At 44.2% G+C, this 14,422-nt stretch overlaps 1 protein-coding gene across 2 annotated transcripts; it reads right to left on the bottom strand.

The window, feature by feature from the left end:
• Positions 1-4,463: 4,463 nt before the first annotated feature.
• Positions 4,464-10,388, bottom strand: LOC115342550 (caspase-8-like). Of its 2 annotated transcripts, none has more exons than XM_030016922.2 (8): positions 9,998-10,388; positions 9,320-9,425; positions 8,005-8,145; positions 7,861-7,912; positions 7,453-7,520; positions 6,801-6,936; positions 5,312-5,813; positions 4,464-5,010 (listed from the first exon to the last, which is right to left on the bottom strand). In XM_030016922.2, the coding sequence occupies exons 1-8, from the start codon at positions 10,303-10,305 to the stop codon at positions 4,875-4,877; spliced, it is 1,449 nt and encodes a 482-aa protein (XP_029872782.1). In that variant the 5' UTR covers positions 10,306-10,388; the 3' UTR covers positions 4,464-4,874. The 2 variants fall into 2 exon arrangements, with proteins under 2 accessions (XP_029872782.1, XP_029872781.1); XM_030016921.2 differs by having other exon boundaries at positions 7,861-7,917; positions 8,007-8,145; positions 9,998-10,387.
• Positions 10,389-14,422: the final 4,034 nt, after the last annotated feature.

Genomic DNA, 14,422 nt, shown 5'->3' with positions numbered 1-14,422 from the left:
AAAGAATAGCTCATCAACCTCTAGACAGAGTATTTGAATGTGAGCCTCACTTTAAATGAATGTGTTCATGTTTTCTGGTACTTTGGGGGTTTTGTGTGTGTGTGTTGCTTTGGGGTTTTTTCTTCCTGTTATTTTACAGCAGCTAATATGTTCCTCTAGCATTATAGTGTTAGACAACAGTGTCGTCTAACACCACCACTGTTGATTTTTCCATCTCAAGTAGCTGATGCTATGTCAGCCCTCTATATTTGTGATAAAATGGGGGTAGAAATTGAAACCAAGTGACTTACCCTTGAAGAGTACTCCCTTTGTATAGGTCTCACTGAAGTTCTTTTGGCACAGAGGTGCCAAATTCTTGCCAGTCATGTCAGCCTGGGGCTGATACCACCTTTGGCACAAGTCCCTGCGCTCACATTTCAGGCTGGAAGGTTCTGATCATTTTCCCCAAAACACTCGGTTCCTTCAGTGGTACAGAATGGGAACAACATTGATTTGCACTTAAGTTCTTACTTGAATTAGCCTAACAGTTACTGACTGGTTCCTCTAGTAGTCTGTGTGCATGACATCTCAAAGAACTGAGAACCCCCATTATCCTATGGTAAGTATCCTGTATTTATTTAGCTTTCTTTTTTTTCCAACACGAGAACAAGGAGAGGGGCTTGCACTCTTGTCAGACTGAAGTTGACTTTTCAGCTCACCTTCTCATATGCTGAAGCTTACGAGTTGGACATGTTTACGAGACGTTCTCTTCCCCTCTTCCCACTGTTCCCTGTAATTGTCACACCTATGAACGGTTAGGCAGGATTGAGCTGCGAGCTGCAACACTGGTATCTGGCTTGCAAGAGACCTTGACTAAGTTTCCTTCACTAGCAAGTAACTTACAGTGTTTCCTAGTATTCATTGTATTTATGCACATGAGTACTTAACATGTTTGCATTTGTATTTGCATGTCATCAGAACATTACAGAAGTGTATCCCACAGTGGAGAGAAGTATTATGGCCATAGGCAGTGAAATGGCACCAGAGGAATGTTAGATAGCAGTAGAGTTGGAATTTCTGGCTATGTGCTCTCTCTGCATCAAAGCTGTTCATGGTGTACGTGAAAAGAAAATTTAAATGTACAAGTTCCTGTTGAACTCCAGAGATTTCAGCTGTCCTGAAATGCTCGAGCCTGAGGAGTACAGCTGGCTGCCGCTTTGTAAGAGTGTACACGCTATGTAAGAGTGTAAGAGTTTGGGGAGGGTTTTTTTTTTCCAGTTGTTCTCTAGCACTTTGGATGTAATAAGGGAAGAGAGTTGTAACCCCTTTGAAGCTGCAGGAAAAGAGCTAGAACTAACCATAAAAGCTCAGGCGTGCCTGAGGAAGGTGCAAGGAAGAGCTTCCTGGAGAAAAGAGGTTTATTAAGCCACCTAAATCAATGGGACTGGCAATTCTTAAAAGGAATTCTGGAGTGATTCTGCACAGATGAGACTTGGAAGTGCCTAGTGCTCCTTTCTTGTTTTCCTTTTAGTTGGTCACACCGCTAAAAGAAACTTTTGACAGTCTCCCAGGAGCAAGAGCATTTAAATAGCATTTTATACAATGGAGAAGTGACTACAAATAAGACCTTTTGTGTGGGTTGGAGTCTCCACTTGAAAATATCTGTAACTCTTGCAGTTGAGCTCTTGGTGTGTAGGTTTGGATAACCAAAGAGAAGCTGTGGTTTTAGCAGAAATTTTCAAATTAACTGGAAAGACAGAAAACGGGTGTACTGGTTTTGGCTAGGATACAGTTAATTTTCTTCATTGTAGCTGGTATGGGGCTATGTTTTGGGTTTGTGCTGAAAACAGTGTTGATTATACACGGATTTATTGCTGAGCAGTGCTTACACAGCACCAAAGCCTTTGCTTCTCAGACTGTCCTGCCAGCGAGGAGGCTAGGGGTACACAAGGAGTTGGCAAGGGACACAGCCAGGGCAGCTGACCCCAACTGCCCAAAGGGATATTCTATACCATATGATGTCATGCTCAGCATATAAAGCTGGGGGAGGAAGGAAGAAGGTGGGGGGACATTCGGAGTGATGGCCTTTGTCTTCCCAAATAACCATTACGCATGATGGAGGCCTGCTTTCCTGGAGATGGCTGAACACCTGCCTGCCCATGGGAAGTGGTGAATGAATTCCTTGCTTTGCTTTGCTTGTGCACATGGCTTTTGCTTTTACTGATTACACCATCTGTCTCAACCCATGAGTTTTCACACTTTCACCCTTCCTACTCTCTCCCCCATCCCAGTGGTGAGGACTAAGTGGCTGTGTGGGGCTGAGCCGCGTTCCAGGGTTAAACCTGTTTCTGTTACATCTTTCTGGTGGCTGAACTCCCCTCACAAGTTCTCATGCATTTCAGGCTAACAAAGAAAACTCCTTCTCTGTTAAAGGACTGCTAAATGCTCTTCATCCCAACTGAGTCATTAGGAACTGACAGAAAGGGAACACATAGCCAAACTGAAGAAAAGGTGCAGCACTGAGCTGTGTCCCCTTCCTTGCATTGTGTAATCGGAACCATGAGTAGCACAACAGGCAGATGAGAGTGCTGTGCTGTGAAGACACTTCTATGTGTTTTCCCTACATACTGCTTTCACAGCTTGCTTCAAGAAGCTCACAAATCAGAAGTCATTGGCTTGCAAGAACATTTCTAGAAATTACTGAAGAGCGCAGCTGCTGAAGAAAAGCTGGGTATTGGCAAAACTTTGTGTAAAATTCAGTGTTCATAGTTAAGATTTTAGGTTGTCAAATTGCCTGAGAATCTGTCTCTACAATCCTAACTGAACTGAGAACAAGACAGGACCAAGGGGAGGGAGACGATGATAATATCCTGAGTCAGTGTGAGCCAGAACTGCCTGCTTCCTTCATATGAATGAGTGTAATTGGTCTGTAGAGCTGCTAGGGTTCCTTGTCAATTGGCTAGATGTCAGTAGCTTTATATGAGGAGACTAATGGTGGAGACTGATAATTGACAGGTTTGATTCCTAACTGATGAAGAATTCCTAATCAGATTCATAACTCATTATGAGGAGATTCCTAATAAGACCTTGTTAATAAGACCTTGTTAATGGCATGCATTAAATCTTGCTGGAAAATTCCCCCAGATTTTTTTACCATGAACACCTGTGATAACTAGTTCCTTGAGTGTAGCCAATTCTATTTGCTGTATCTTTTTCCTTTTGATTCCTAAGGAAGAAGGTGTCTATGTGAGCATGCTGGCAGTCAGACACCTCTGACTTCAGAATCTCTTGGCTCACTTACTTACTTAAATTTTGTCAACAATGCAGACCAAAGAATATCCAGCCTCCCCCTCTAAGGGAAAGGGAACTGTGAAAGTTCAGTACTTCTGCTCTGCCTGATCCCCGTTGGGATCCACAGTGTGACAGACAGGGAGCCCAGGATGTATGCACAGAACTGGAAGTTGCTGAAGAACACAGGTGACTTCTAAGAGGTAAAGTGCTGAGCAGTATGTGTGGAGAGAGGGGATCTAGGAGGAAAATCCACAGTAAAACAGGTTGCATTAATTATTTTGCCCATGGAGTAATATGCTTGTTTGCCAATAGCTTCTATTCAGTATTTAAGAAAAATAAAAATGGGTTTCTTTCACTTGGATTGCACAGTTCTGGCCATGTCCAAGTAATAGACAAATGTCTGTATTGAGCTGTCCTTGCTTCGGCACAACTCAATGGTTTCATGATGAATCCCTCAACAAGCATCAACAACTATCTTGGAAAACTACTCCTAGAATTTGGAAACATAGATTTACCTGTTTCTGTAACTGCTTGCTGCATCTGCCACTTGTTAAGGTTCTAATCATTCTCACAGTCTGTAATCTCTCTGCCCTTATCTTCACAGACACAAACTGGTGCCAAAGAGAGAAGTATTCAGTACAGGAGTCCAGGGAAGGACTTAGGCTATTAAAATTATTCCAGTGCAGATCTATCCGTTCAGTTAAATAATCACTTACGTAGATACTGTTACTAATGCTGAAAGCTGTAACAAGGGTGTAACAGAATGAACATCTCATTCAAAACAGAACAGAGACACTAACAAAGCTTTAGCTTCTACTCAGACCTTGTAAACTCCCTATTCTGTGTGCATACTAATCAAAGGAAGCAATATAAAAATGTTTTTAAGGAGCTGGGTACTTACCTAGCAACTTCTTTTGCTGTGCTTAGAACTGAGACTCAAAGATCAGCAAGGTAAGTGAACACAGGATAACTGGACATCTTCAAACATGAAGCTGTACCGGAGCAACTGATTTTCACAGTTAAGACTACTCTATGTAGAGGATACTCTGAAATGCAGGTCACAGCCACATCCTGCTGAGGATGCTGGAGGACAAGTGATTGACTTTTTCTTGAGGTGTACCAAGACACTAAAAATGAATGGTGGGGAGACGTGGTGGGGAGAAGTAACAAAACACACTGCTGTGAGTCGATTATATCCTATAAAATTTGCAGCACACACACCCCCATCCCCCTGCTTTATTTTGCAGAAGTTAGGCATAAAATACACAATGCTTCATAACAGTTCTTTTAAAATTTGCATTGGGAAGATACCTTACTGAAGAAACAGCAATGTGGTACAGCTGATAGAGGGCACTGAGCATATTTTAGCCAGCAAACCACAAATCGCAGACCAGCTCAGAGATGCTCTCAAGTATGAAGTGTCATATATATTAACACAAATTTCTTAAGGCTTTTGCTCCTTGGCTGTATTTTCAATAATAACATTTGCTCTTGTGGTAAGAGCAGACACTGAAAGTCTGTTATGTTTTACCAAATTCTTAGCTAGCTGATACCAGCTCATTCCAGGCTGCTGCTGCTCCCTCAGCCACACAGTCCCCTCCCATTTAGTTGACAGGAAAGATGAGCTTTTTCCTCAGTGTGAAACTGGGCTGTGGCATCTGCTTCTCTGCATTTGGCTTGCAACTCTTTCTGCTCACCTCTTGATTCACTGCTGTCAGAATGGTGAGAATATCTTCTCCTCTGCAAAAACACAGGTATATTTTGTATTAGGGAGGCAGTTAACGTCAGAAAAATTACCACATTTTCATATATCTTGATCTATACCAGTGCTAATGGCTCCTGTTTTAAACAGGCTTACAAAGCAGTTAGCTAAGCTGCTTTGAACAATCTGCATAGTGTTGCTCTGTCCTACGTTACTTTTTCTCACCCTGAGCGTGCACTCCCTCTGTGTATCATCTACCTCTGCACCCAAATCAAGCTTCTGTCATTCAGAAGGAAAATACAGGTGTTGCCAAAAAGAAACTTATGGAAACATAGTTACCGAGGACAGCTGTACTCCAAGTGCTGGCACAATGCCTGTATGTACCAGGTCCCCTGCCTTGGGCTTCTGTAGGAAACGTAATCTTGCAGGGTAGCCATGCCCAAGAGGAAGTCTGCCTCTGAGGGGATACAGTCGAGCTGAAATCTTGCATCTGTTTCTACAGAAGAATCTTGCTCTCCAGAATCTGTTTCAATGGTCACACCTTTCTGGCAAGCATCACCTTGGCAGGCCTGAACAAAAAAGACTTTTGGTTTTCCAGCAAGTGAGTGGCAATTCTGTCCAGTGAAAGAAGTGGTCAGTTCCTGGATAGGTATTTCCTGCCCATCAACACCATATATAATGCCTTTTTTCCCATGAGACAGGATACAGCAAACAAAACAGTCTTTGTCCTTGTGGTCTTCACACCGGTAGATGTTCACAGTCTTACGGATTTCCTCTGCGGTGAGGTCTCTATATTCTGCTATTGTAAAATGAAGCTTGCTAAAGACTCTTCTCAGAGCCGCTGGAAAGTAAACAGAAGGGGAATTGGGGCTGTTTCATTATATGAAAGTTGGACTCTGCAACTGCAAATTGCATTTCTAGAGATAAATGATCTTTTTTTTAAATCCTGCAACACTACTATAACAGGTAATTACACTCCTGCTCTGAAAATAATCTAGTAGTCTAATCACTAATCACATCTTGACTGAGTTCCCTTAACTCTCATTAAAAGGCTTCCTTGCAACCTTGCTGTTTAATATTGCCTCTGTCTGGAAAGTGTTCAGAACTATTAAGAAAGCTGTATCTCTTTCCTCCACCCACTTTACAGCTAGTCCCTTCATCTCTCAAAAGGTGTTGAACACTACAGTTGCTTTACCCCAGAGGAGAGGGCAGTACCCATTTGGGTAGTAACTGTGTCACAGGAAGAGATACGTTGAAGTTCAGTTCAGTTAGGGAAGGCCCATTGATGGATTTTGTCTCTTCGCATAGATAGTGCAAATACACCCATCTCACAGACTCTCGGACCTGGAATGAGCTATGCTGCTGCTGCAGGACAGCCTGCTAAAATCAGGGCTCCTGAATAGCAAGGTAATCGAGTCCCTAGATTCCAACATCCTCCCACCCCTTTTTTTTTTTTGTTGGATGTTAAACAGCAAATGCCCAATTCTGGTTCAGTAGCAAATCTGTTTCTGATTCTGCATATTTTAGAAGTAGGATGCATAAGGCTGACACAAAGTTAGCCTAGCTTGTAAAGTCCAGGCTGAGGTTACTGCTTAAGGTTGCAGTAAACTCAGTAAAACAGCAAAATGCTAGTGAATTGTTCCGAGTCAGTCAGTAAAAGCTTGATGAGTTGATTAGGGTTTGTCAGCACAGGAAACAGAGCCGACTCAGCCACTACAACGAAAGTATCCTAGAAAGGGTAGATTGAAATTCAGACCTTTAGTACAGAAAAAGAAATTAGGTTTCTATTTTTGAAGATACACAAACTTATCTTTAATATTCACTGTACCTGCATCCACGTCTGTCCCATTCCGATCTTTCATGTTTTTGGGTTCTGGCACTGCTTCCCTGGCTTTTGCAAAATTGTGATTATTCAGGATCAGGCACACTCCACGGGGTCGGCTAGTCATTTTGTAAGCTTCAAGCTGTCGAAAAGAAAGACTATTGGTAAAACTACTGGACTCTCCTCTAGATGCTTCTCAGCCTTTGCTAGTGGCACAGCATGGTAAAGAGCCAGCTGGCTTTCTCTCTAGGCAGCTCTCCCCATACAGCTTTGCTCCCAGGACCTCACAATGCACTGCCCCACTGCCTTTGGGAGCCTGTGCACTGCATGACAGCACCTCCCCAGACCCACATCATCACGCTCAGCCCACATGGGGTGCTGCGTTCACCCACTTCTCCATGCCCAGCCATCTGCCAACTGCGTATTTCCTGATACAATAAACAGCCTATCTTGCTACCCTTGCAAATGTTCCTGAAGTTTTAACACTGCAGCAGCTGCTGCCTCTGACTTAGCTTCACTATGATGTTACGGAGTGGTGCATTTTTCTTTTTCTAGATAGTGCTTTTAACAGTTGGGCTTATAATAACTGTTCACCTCATGGAGGGATGATCTCTTCTAAGACAAAATGATGAAGCTTCTAAGAAACAAACTGACTTACCTGGGAAGATTCATTCCAACTGCCAGGAGAATCAGGTGCCACAGATGATGCCAGCCATTTGGTGTGGGCTGAATACAGACAAAAGAGTTTTAAGTACAGAATGTAGCACTAGAGAAAGGAAAGAAGCTCTGTTCCTATTCTCCATCTCCACAAGTACCTCCCAGGATAAAACTGTTCTCTGAAAACACTGAACTGTGGTTGAATGGCCGTTCCTGTTAGCTATAAACCACTAGATAATCAATTAAAAGGGAGTAAAATGTATTGTCATCAGTTAGTAAGTAACCGGATACTCGATCACTTTTTAGAGAGGCATCTGTGTAAAGAAGAAAGATGCAAGTGGTGCAGAGAGTCCAAAAGCTGAAGAAGAGCAAAAAATCTAAACATTAATTTTTTGAGAGTTCTAATTACCTTCAGGGCCTCCTGTGCTGTGCCTCTGTTCCTCTATGATGAGCATCTCTTCTTCACCTGAAAAGCAATCATTATTAGTCCTGTATGATAGCTATGTGTCACTTCAAGAATAACTATGGGAAAGAGGCTGTTTTGTTTTGTTTTACCAAGTAGGTTTAATTCATACTCTTCAATTCTCTTCAACAGGCTGATGTTAATTTCTGCACAGAGACTCTTCAGGATACTTAGGTTGTCTTCTCCCAAAATCCCCTTCTTCTCCATCTCAATGAAAATGTCGAGCATTGTCTGGGTAATCAAAAAGGTAGTTTGCTCTTAGGGCACATCCATGCTGCCACTGGGAGGGAAGTTGCAGCATGTGCACCTAAGCTTTAACGTACTGACAGTACATGTGACCCACAGAGTCAGTCCAGCCGACTGGTAGCTCAGTTGAGACCCCAGCTGAGTCAATTAAACCTAGTTCAACAAAACCTACAAGTACTGTAAGTACAAACATCTTCTCAAAACATACTCGTTTCCCTTCTGCAGCTCAGAGATGCCAAGATCGAGTAAGATCTACTCCAGGAGATCTAATGGTGATCGTACAGGAATATATAATGTAATTTTTAATGACTGCTTTCATTCTTTTGACTTCCAGTGGCTATCTTGTGCTCTTAACTGAAACACAAGAATCACTGTAGCGACCATCTTGAGCAATGGCAAAAATGGGTATAACCATGCAAGTATGGTTATAGAGATTGCTCTGAAGCAAAAGGGGACCCCAAGGGACAGGAGCTCTTGCCAAACAGTGAGTGGCAGAGCACAGTGGTCACCCCAAGGATTTGCTAGAAGAGCTATCACTAGATGGTCACAGTCTCTCCTCTAAGAAAAGAGGGAAAATGCTACAAGAGTTTTCATTAGACAGAACAAAATACCCAGCAGTCAGAACTACAGGCTGAGATAGTGTAAGAGCAGCTGGATCTCCCACAAAGCTATTTGTAAACTCTAAGCTCTTGGGCCTTAGCCTTGGTAAGGATCTCCTGCTTAGATCCCTATTTTCTGAATTTGGAAATAAAAAGAACAAAAGCATAAAGTAATAGCCACAGTGGGTGATTTTCTGTGTTTGGTAATGGCTTAGAAAGCAGCCAAAAGAAAATCGGTTGAGCAAGATGAGTGAATGTGCTCATCAGTCTTCCACTGATCAAAGTCACTGAGTCTCCCAAGCCCAGACATGAAGGCCTCTGTGCCTGGCACAGGGCTGGCCCATGCTCTCTGGGCTGTAACACTGCTGCAAAAGCTACACATAACACTAGCACAGACAAGTCCCATATGCACCGGAGAGCCTATAAACCCTTTCCAGGTGCACCCTTTTTCTCACAGTGTCTTCACCATAAGAAGAGTGACACTCATTCCCCTCATAGCAACCCATGTCTCTATGGATTACAATAATCATTTAAAAAAAAAAAATTAAAGAAATTCTTACAGTCTTAGGGTTTAGCCTGCATTTTGGTAATTCTTTCCCCAAAAGAAACTTGAAAGACTTCAGCTCATCTTCGGTGATGTCTTCTGACAGCTGAAAGAGCAGGTATCTAGAAAGAGAAGTGGAGGACACTGTTTCAACATGTTTCCAAACATGTCCCTTAGCACAATTTAACACTATACCGTTGAACTGCTCCCTTCGCCCCCCCTGCCCCACGCACATATCCCCCTTTTTTTCCTTTTTAAATGAGGGGACGTCAGTCCCAGGACAGCCTGAAGTCAAACCATTTTCAGCTGCAATTAAAAAGCTCTTAGTTTTCCTAAAATCAAAACCACGCTGAAACCTTCTGGAGTCGAGAACAAAGACTCGGCCCCCCTCACTTATCGCACCACGCAGCACCCGGGCAGGGAGGCCCTTCTGGGGGCTGTTAAGCATTCCAGAAAGGTGCAGCTTCAGTTTTCTCCCTTTTGCTGGGCAGAATTTTCAACTTTCCGTATGGCTCGTACCCGCTTTCTCTTGGAAGACGCTTGTGCGCTCCCAAACCTGAGCGTGGTGTTCAAATCGTCGGTAAAAGCTTACACCGACCACACGCGACGGGCAGCCGGCCCCAGAGAGCTCCCTCCCGGGTGAGGCTCCGCCCGGCCCGGGCCGCCCGCCGGACCCGCGCCGCCGGTCACTCACCTGTAGGCCGACACCCGTGCCCTGCCTGGGATCTGAAGCTCTCTCTCCATCTCCTCTCGGCTGCAGCCCAGCTGGGCAGCCAGGAGGTCCATCCGGCTGATGCGGTAGAGCAGCTCCTTCAGGAAGGACAGGTTCCCCGCCTCCATCATGCCTTTCTCCTGCAGCGCTTCGAAGAAGTCCTGTGCCTTCCGGATGGCTTCCAGCTTCCTCATGGGGACGTGCTCCAGGCTGAGGAACTTCAGAGCCGCCAGCTCGGCCTCGTCCAGCTCCTCGCTGACCACCAGCAGCCGCTGCCTGGGGAACTCCATCGCCCCGCAGCGCCGGCGGCGGCCCGGGCCCGGGCGGGGGCAGAGGGCGCTTCCCCGCCGCCCGCCGCGGTTCCGCCCGCCCGGGCTGGGGCGGGCAGGAGGCGGCGCCCGGGCCCCTGGGAGCTGTAGTTCCTTCTGGGTCTCTAACTTAAACAAACCAACCGACCAAAGAACCCCGCAACTTTACTTAAAAACTGCGCGTCTGCCAGAGGGGACTTCTCTCGGACGCACTGTAGGCCCCCTCCCTTCACGGCCGTGAAGCACTGACTATTCCCGAGTCCGTTTTTGAGAAGGCTGAACCTAGTGGCGCCGGTCTAAAGGTCTGCCTTTTCACCCAGCTTTTCCGCAATCACCTCTCCCTGCTTTAAAGACACTCGCAATTCATTGCCATTTTAATACCAACAGAAAGAAGCTCATAATGCCACTGACTCGACGTCCTCCTCGCGAGCCTTTTGGGGCTGCTGGCAGGCAATGCAGCACACCCAATGCGGGAGTTCGGCCCTGTACCCTAACAGCCACTGGCCATGGAACCAGCTCCCTTCCCACCCCTCCCAGATTTGCTGAAGACCCTTCTAGCACCAGGAGCAGGCTCGCAGGAGCACTGCACCATGGCGTAAGAGCCCAGGATGGTGCACCACCTCTGACAACACTTTCTGGTGCAGCACTCACCGTAGATGGTATTTCACAACAACAGGAGGGAGGAGGGAAGAGATTTTACCAGTTAGCATTTCATCCTTCTGAAAATGAACACTAACACCTTAGTGCTCACCTTGAGCAAGAGAGCAATCCTCAGAGCATCCATACTCTCCCAATAAGGAAACAGTGTTCTTCTCACTAAGCACCAATTTAAAACCAGACTCCCTTCCCCCAAAGAACAGGAAAAAACAGTTCGACAATATATTAAGCAGAAATCTTCACATTGTTATCATAGAAGCAGCTTATCAATGTTCTAAACCCCACACAAGATATTTGATTACTGCACATGTGGCAAGTTGGGTCAAAGGTGGAAGTAATCTGAAGATGGCAAGACATTTTTTAACAGCCCATGAGCTAGCATGCCCTCAAGTCATGTTAAAACATGCTCTTCCTAGTAAATAGACGGAAGGAGGTATGGATCCTTCTCTTTGCACTGATATGCCTGGACAAATCAGGCCTGAGCACAAAGTGGCTACACAAATATAAAACTAATGTAAAAGGCCAAGCTCAGAAGACACGCCCAGAATAACGTTCCACCTAGCTAGAAATGCATTGGCACCCACAAGACCCAGCCACGTTCGGGGCCTGGGGAATTCCTGTGGCTGTCAATAACAGAACCGATACAGTGACAAGCAAAGACACAATTACAGAAAGGACACACAGAAATGAGTATCTGGGAATTCCCGAAGATCTCAACTATATTTTTTAGCACGTTTCACAGAAGTCATTGCAGATTAAACATGCCATTCTCTGTTCATCATTTGACACATCCTGAGCTGAAAAGAGGCAGATCTGAATAATTTCAGAGAGAACATGCCCACGTTAGGAGTCAGAAAACAAAGGGTAACCAGTGAGGGCTGAACACCCAACATCTCCTGAGAAAAATCTAGCTCTGGACTTCCTGCTGCATAGCTTAACCTCCTAAATGGTGTCCATTTTGTTTCCATTTCTCTGGGCTTCAAGATTTCCTGCAGGAGATCTTAAAGATCACAGACATAGCCAACAGTTCAACTAATCACAACTCCACAGTACCTGACTTTTTCACACCACTTTGAGAATGAAGAGTGAACCCTTATATAGGGAAAACACATACTTACAGCTGCCCGTGCAATGGGAGAAGCTGGTAGCAATCTGAACACAGGCCGGCTCCTCATACGTACCACCAACCCATCCCAAGAGCAGCACATTAACAATTCACCCTAACATCATTACCATGGAGAGAATTACAAACTTCCCACAGAAGGTGGGCATAAACAGCTCTCAGGGAAACTGATGTTAAACTGAACGAATAGGTAGCAGGATGCAAATGACTGGGCAGGGATTCATGCCACTGAATAACATTACTTCCGCCTCTGCAGCTAACAGTTCTCCCTAACTCTTCTAAGCACGTCTCTCTTCAAACAGCATCACTCTGATCTTGCCTGCTTTCAGCTTAAGCCTGTGGGACTTCAACTCACCAACTTCACTTTCCTACCAGCCTTCTGACTCCACTTCTGGCTGAAAACAAAACACAGAATTGAGTGCCAGGATTGTTTTTCTATAGCATTTAGCCTCCCAGCCAGTAGTTGAAGAAAAGGGAGGACAGGCAAAGTAACTATAGCTGAGGGCCTTCAGAGAGGAAAGGTGATTGCCCCTCACCATTCTCCAAGTGGTGCTACAGAGGAAAAACAGTCAGAAAATTGCAGATCTGACATCCTTCTTACCTCTCAGTTTTGGGGAGGGGGGGCCACAAATATGTGCAAGAGCATATCAGCCACCCTGCCACAGGCGTGTGTGAGCATACTTTGCTCAGAACCATAAAACTCAAAGTGTGTTTTCTCCTTCCTTGATCACTGCATGAGCCTCACATAAATTCACAGTGTGGCTACTTCCTGCAGTCCTTTAGAGGATTCTGATGGGCTTTTCTCTCCCTTCTAGTAGGTCTTCATCAGCAGGCAATAACGTTAGCTATGGAGGTGGCCTGATTTTAAGAGGTAGAACAAAATACCATGCCAATTTAATGACAAGATGCGACTGACTAGCACACCCACTCCAGTGGAGGACAGCTCAGAGGAGAAGGGCAAAAACCCAATGATCTCAGAGAAGAATATATTGTAAAGAAAGCTCATCAGGAGACTGGAGGGTAACCTTAGTTTCAGAGAAGACAGCTGCACCTGTGAATCACCAGGTTCCCCAAGACAATTTACAAAGAATAATGTCTTCCTGAGCTACCCAGGCCAGCATGGGGGGGTGTGTGTGAATATGTGGCTCAGCCCAACAGAAAACTATAAAAACTGGATAACTGATAAAATATTTAAACTTTGAAGAGAGCAATGGGCTTGAACTGGCTTCAACCCACATGTTCCATCGTGACTGGGGATGCCCAATGTTATGAGCAGAGACAGGCAATAAGACAGGCAGTAATGAGTAATATGAGTAATATTTGTATTGCGATTCAACTGTATATTGCAATTGCTAAATTATGCTTGTGTTGTGATTTCGGTATGTTGCTATATCACTCTCCTAAATCAAAATCCCATGTAGCACCAAATATACCAAATAAGTAAATTTGATATTCAATATCTCCTCATAAAGAATATCTGAAAGAACTTGGTCTGAGAGTATTGAATTCCAACACACAGAAATATGAAAAAATCAGAAATGCTGTGGACTCACAACTTCGCTACTGGAGCAGCTGCCACCTTCCAGCAAGTTTCTCCCAGAGGAAGCAGTTATTTCATTTAAGCTATATTTCCTTATAATAAAAAAAATTTCACAAATCTAATTACTAACTTCATATCGGGGCCTCATTTATGAAAACATTATAAAAATGTAAATAAATTGTTGCCACATTTCCTAAATTGTTAACCAAATGTCAGCCACAGAACTGTATCATACCTGGCAATACCTTCTGGTAACTTTTGCCACAAAGAGCACTCTCATTTACATAGTGCTTGTAACATCTATTTATTATTTATGAAACCTGTGTGAACAGAGTTGTGATTCTAAGAATGGGCATTCTCCCTTTTACTTGGAAGGTCAAAAAGGGTAAAGGGAGCAAAATGCAACTGCCAACACATTGTGTGGAATTAGAAAGAAAAAGTTTTGCTTCAAGAACACAAGCAGGATTAAATAAAGAACCCCTGCTTTTATGGCTAGACATGGCTTTCCAAAAAATACAAACTAAAAAAAGCAAAAGTTACAAAGTGTCTTAAATCCATCCTTTATCTTTTTATAAACTCAAAAGGAATGTAGCTGTTAGAATCCCATACGGCTCCCACATACCACCTACACATTTCTGAGGATGCAAATTAAGAACAGCCTCACTGGCATCAGCTGCCATTATCATGAAAGTCCCGAACTTAAACTTATTCTTTCCTACCATCTCTTCAGCTGCTAATGAAGGGATATCAATATGCTACCCCCTGGGGTGGCTGCCATC

The sequence above is a fragment of the Aquila chrysaetos genome, chromosome 6 (genome assembly GCF_900496995.4).
Source record: "Aquila chrysaetos chrysaetos chromosome 6, bAquChr1.4, whole genome shotgun sequence".
Classification (NCBI taxonomy): Eukaryota; Metazoa; Chordata; class Aves; order Accipitriformes; family Accipitridae; genus Aquila; species Aquila chrysaetos.
The sequence above is the reverse complement of the archived record's forward strand: the minus strand, read 5'-3'. Positions and strand labels throughout refer to the sequence as shown.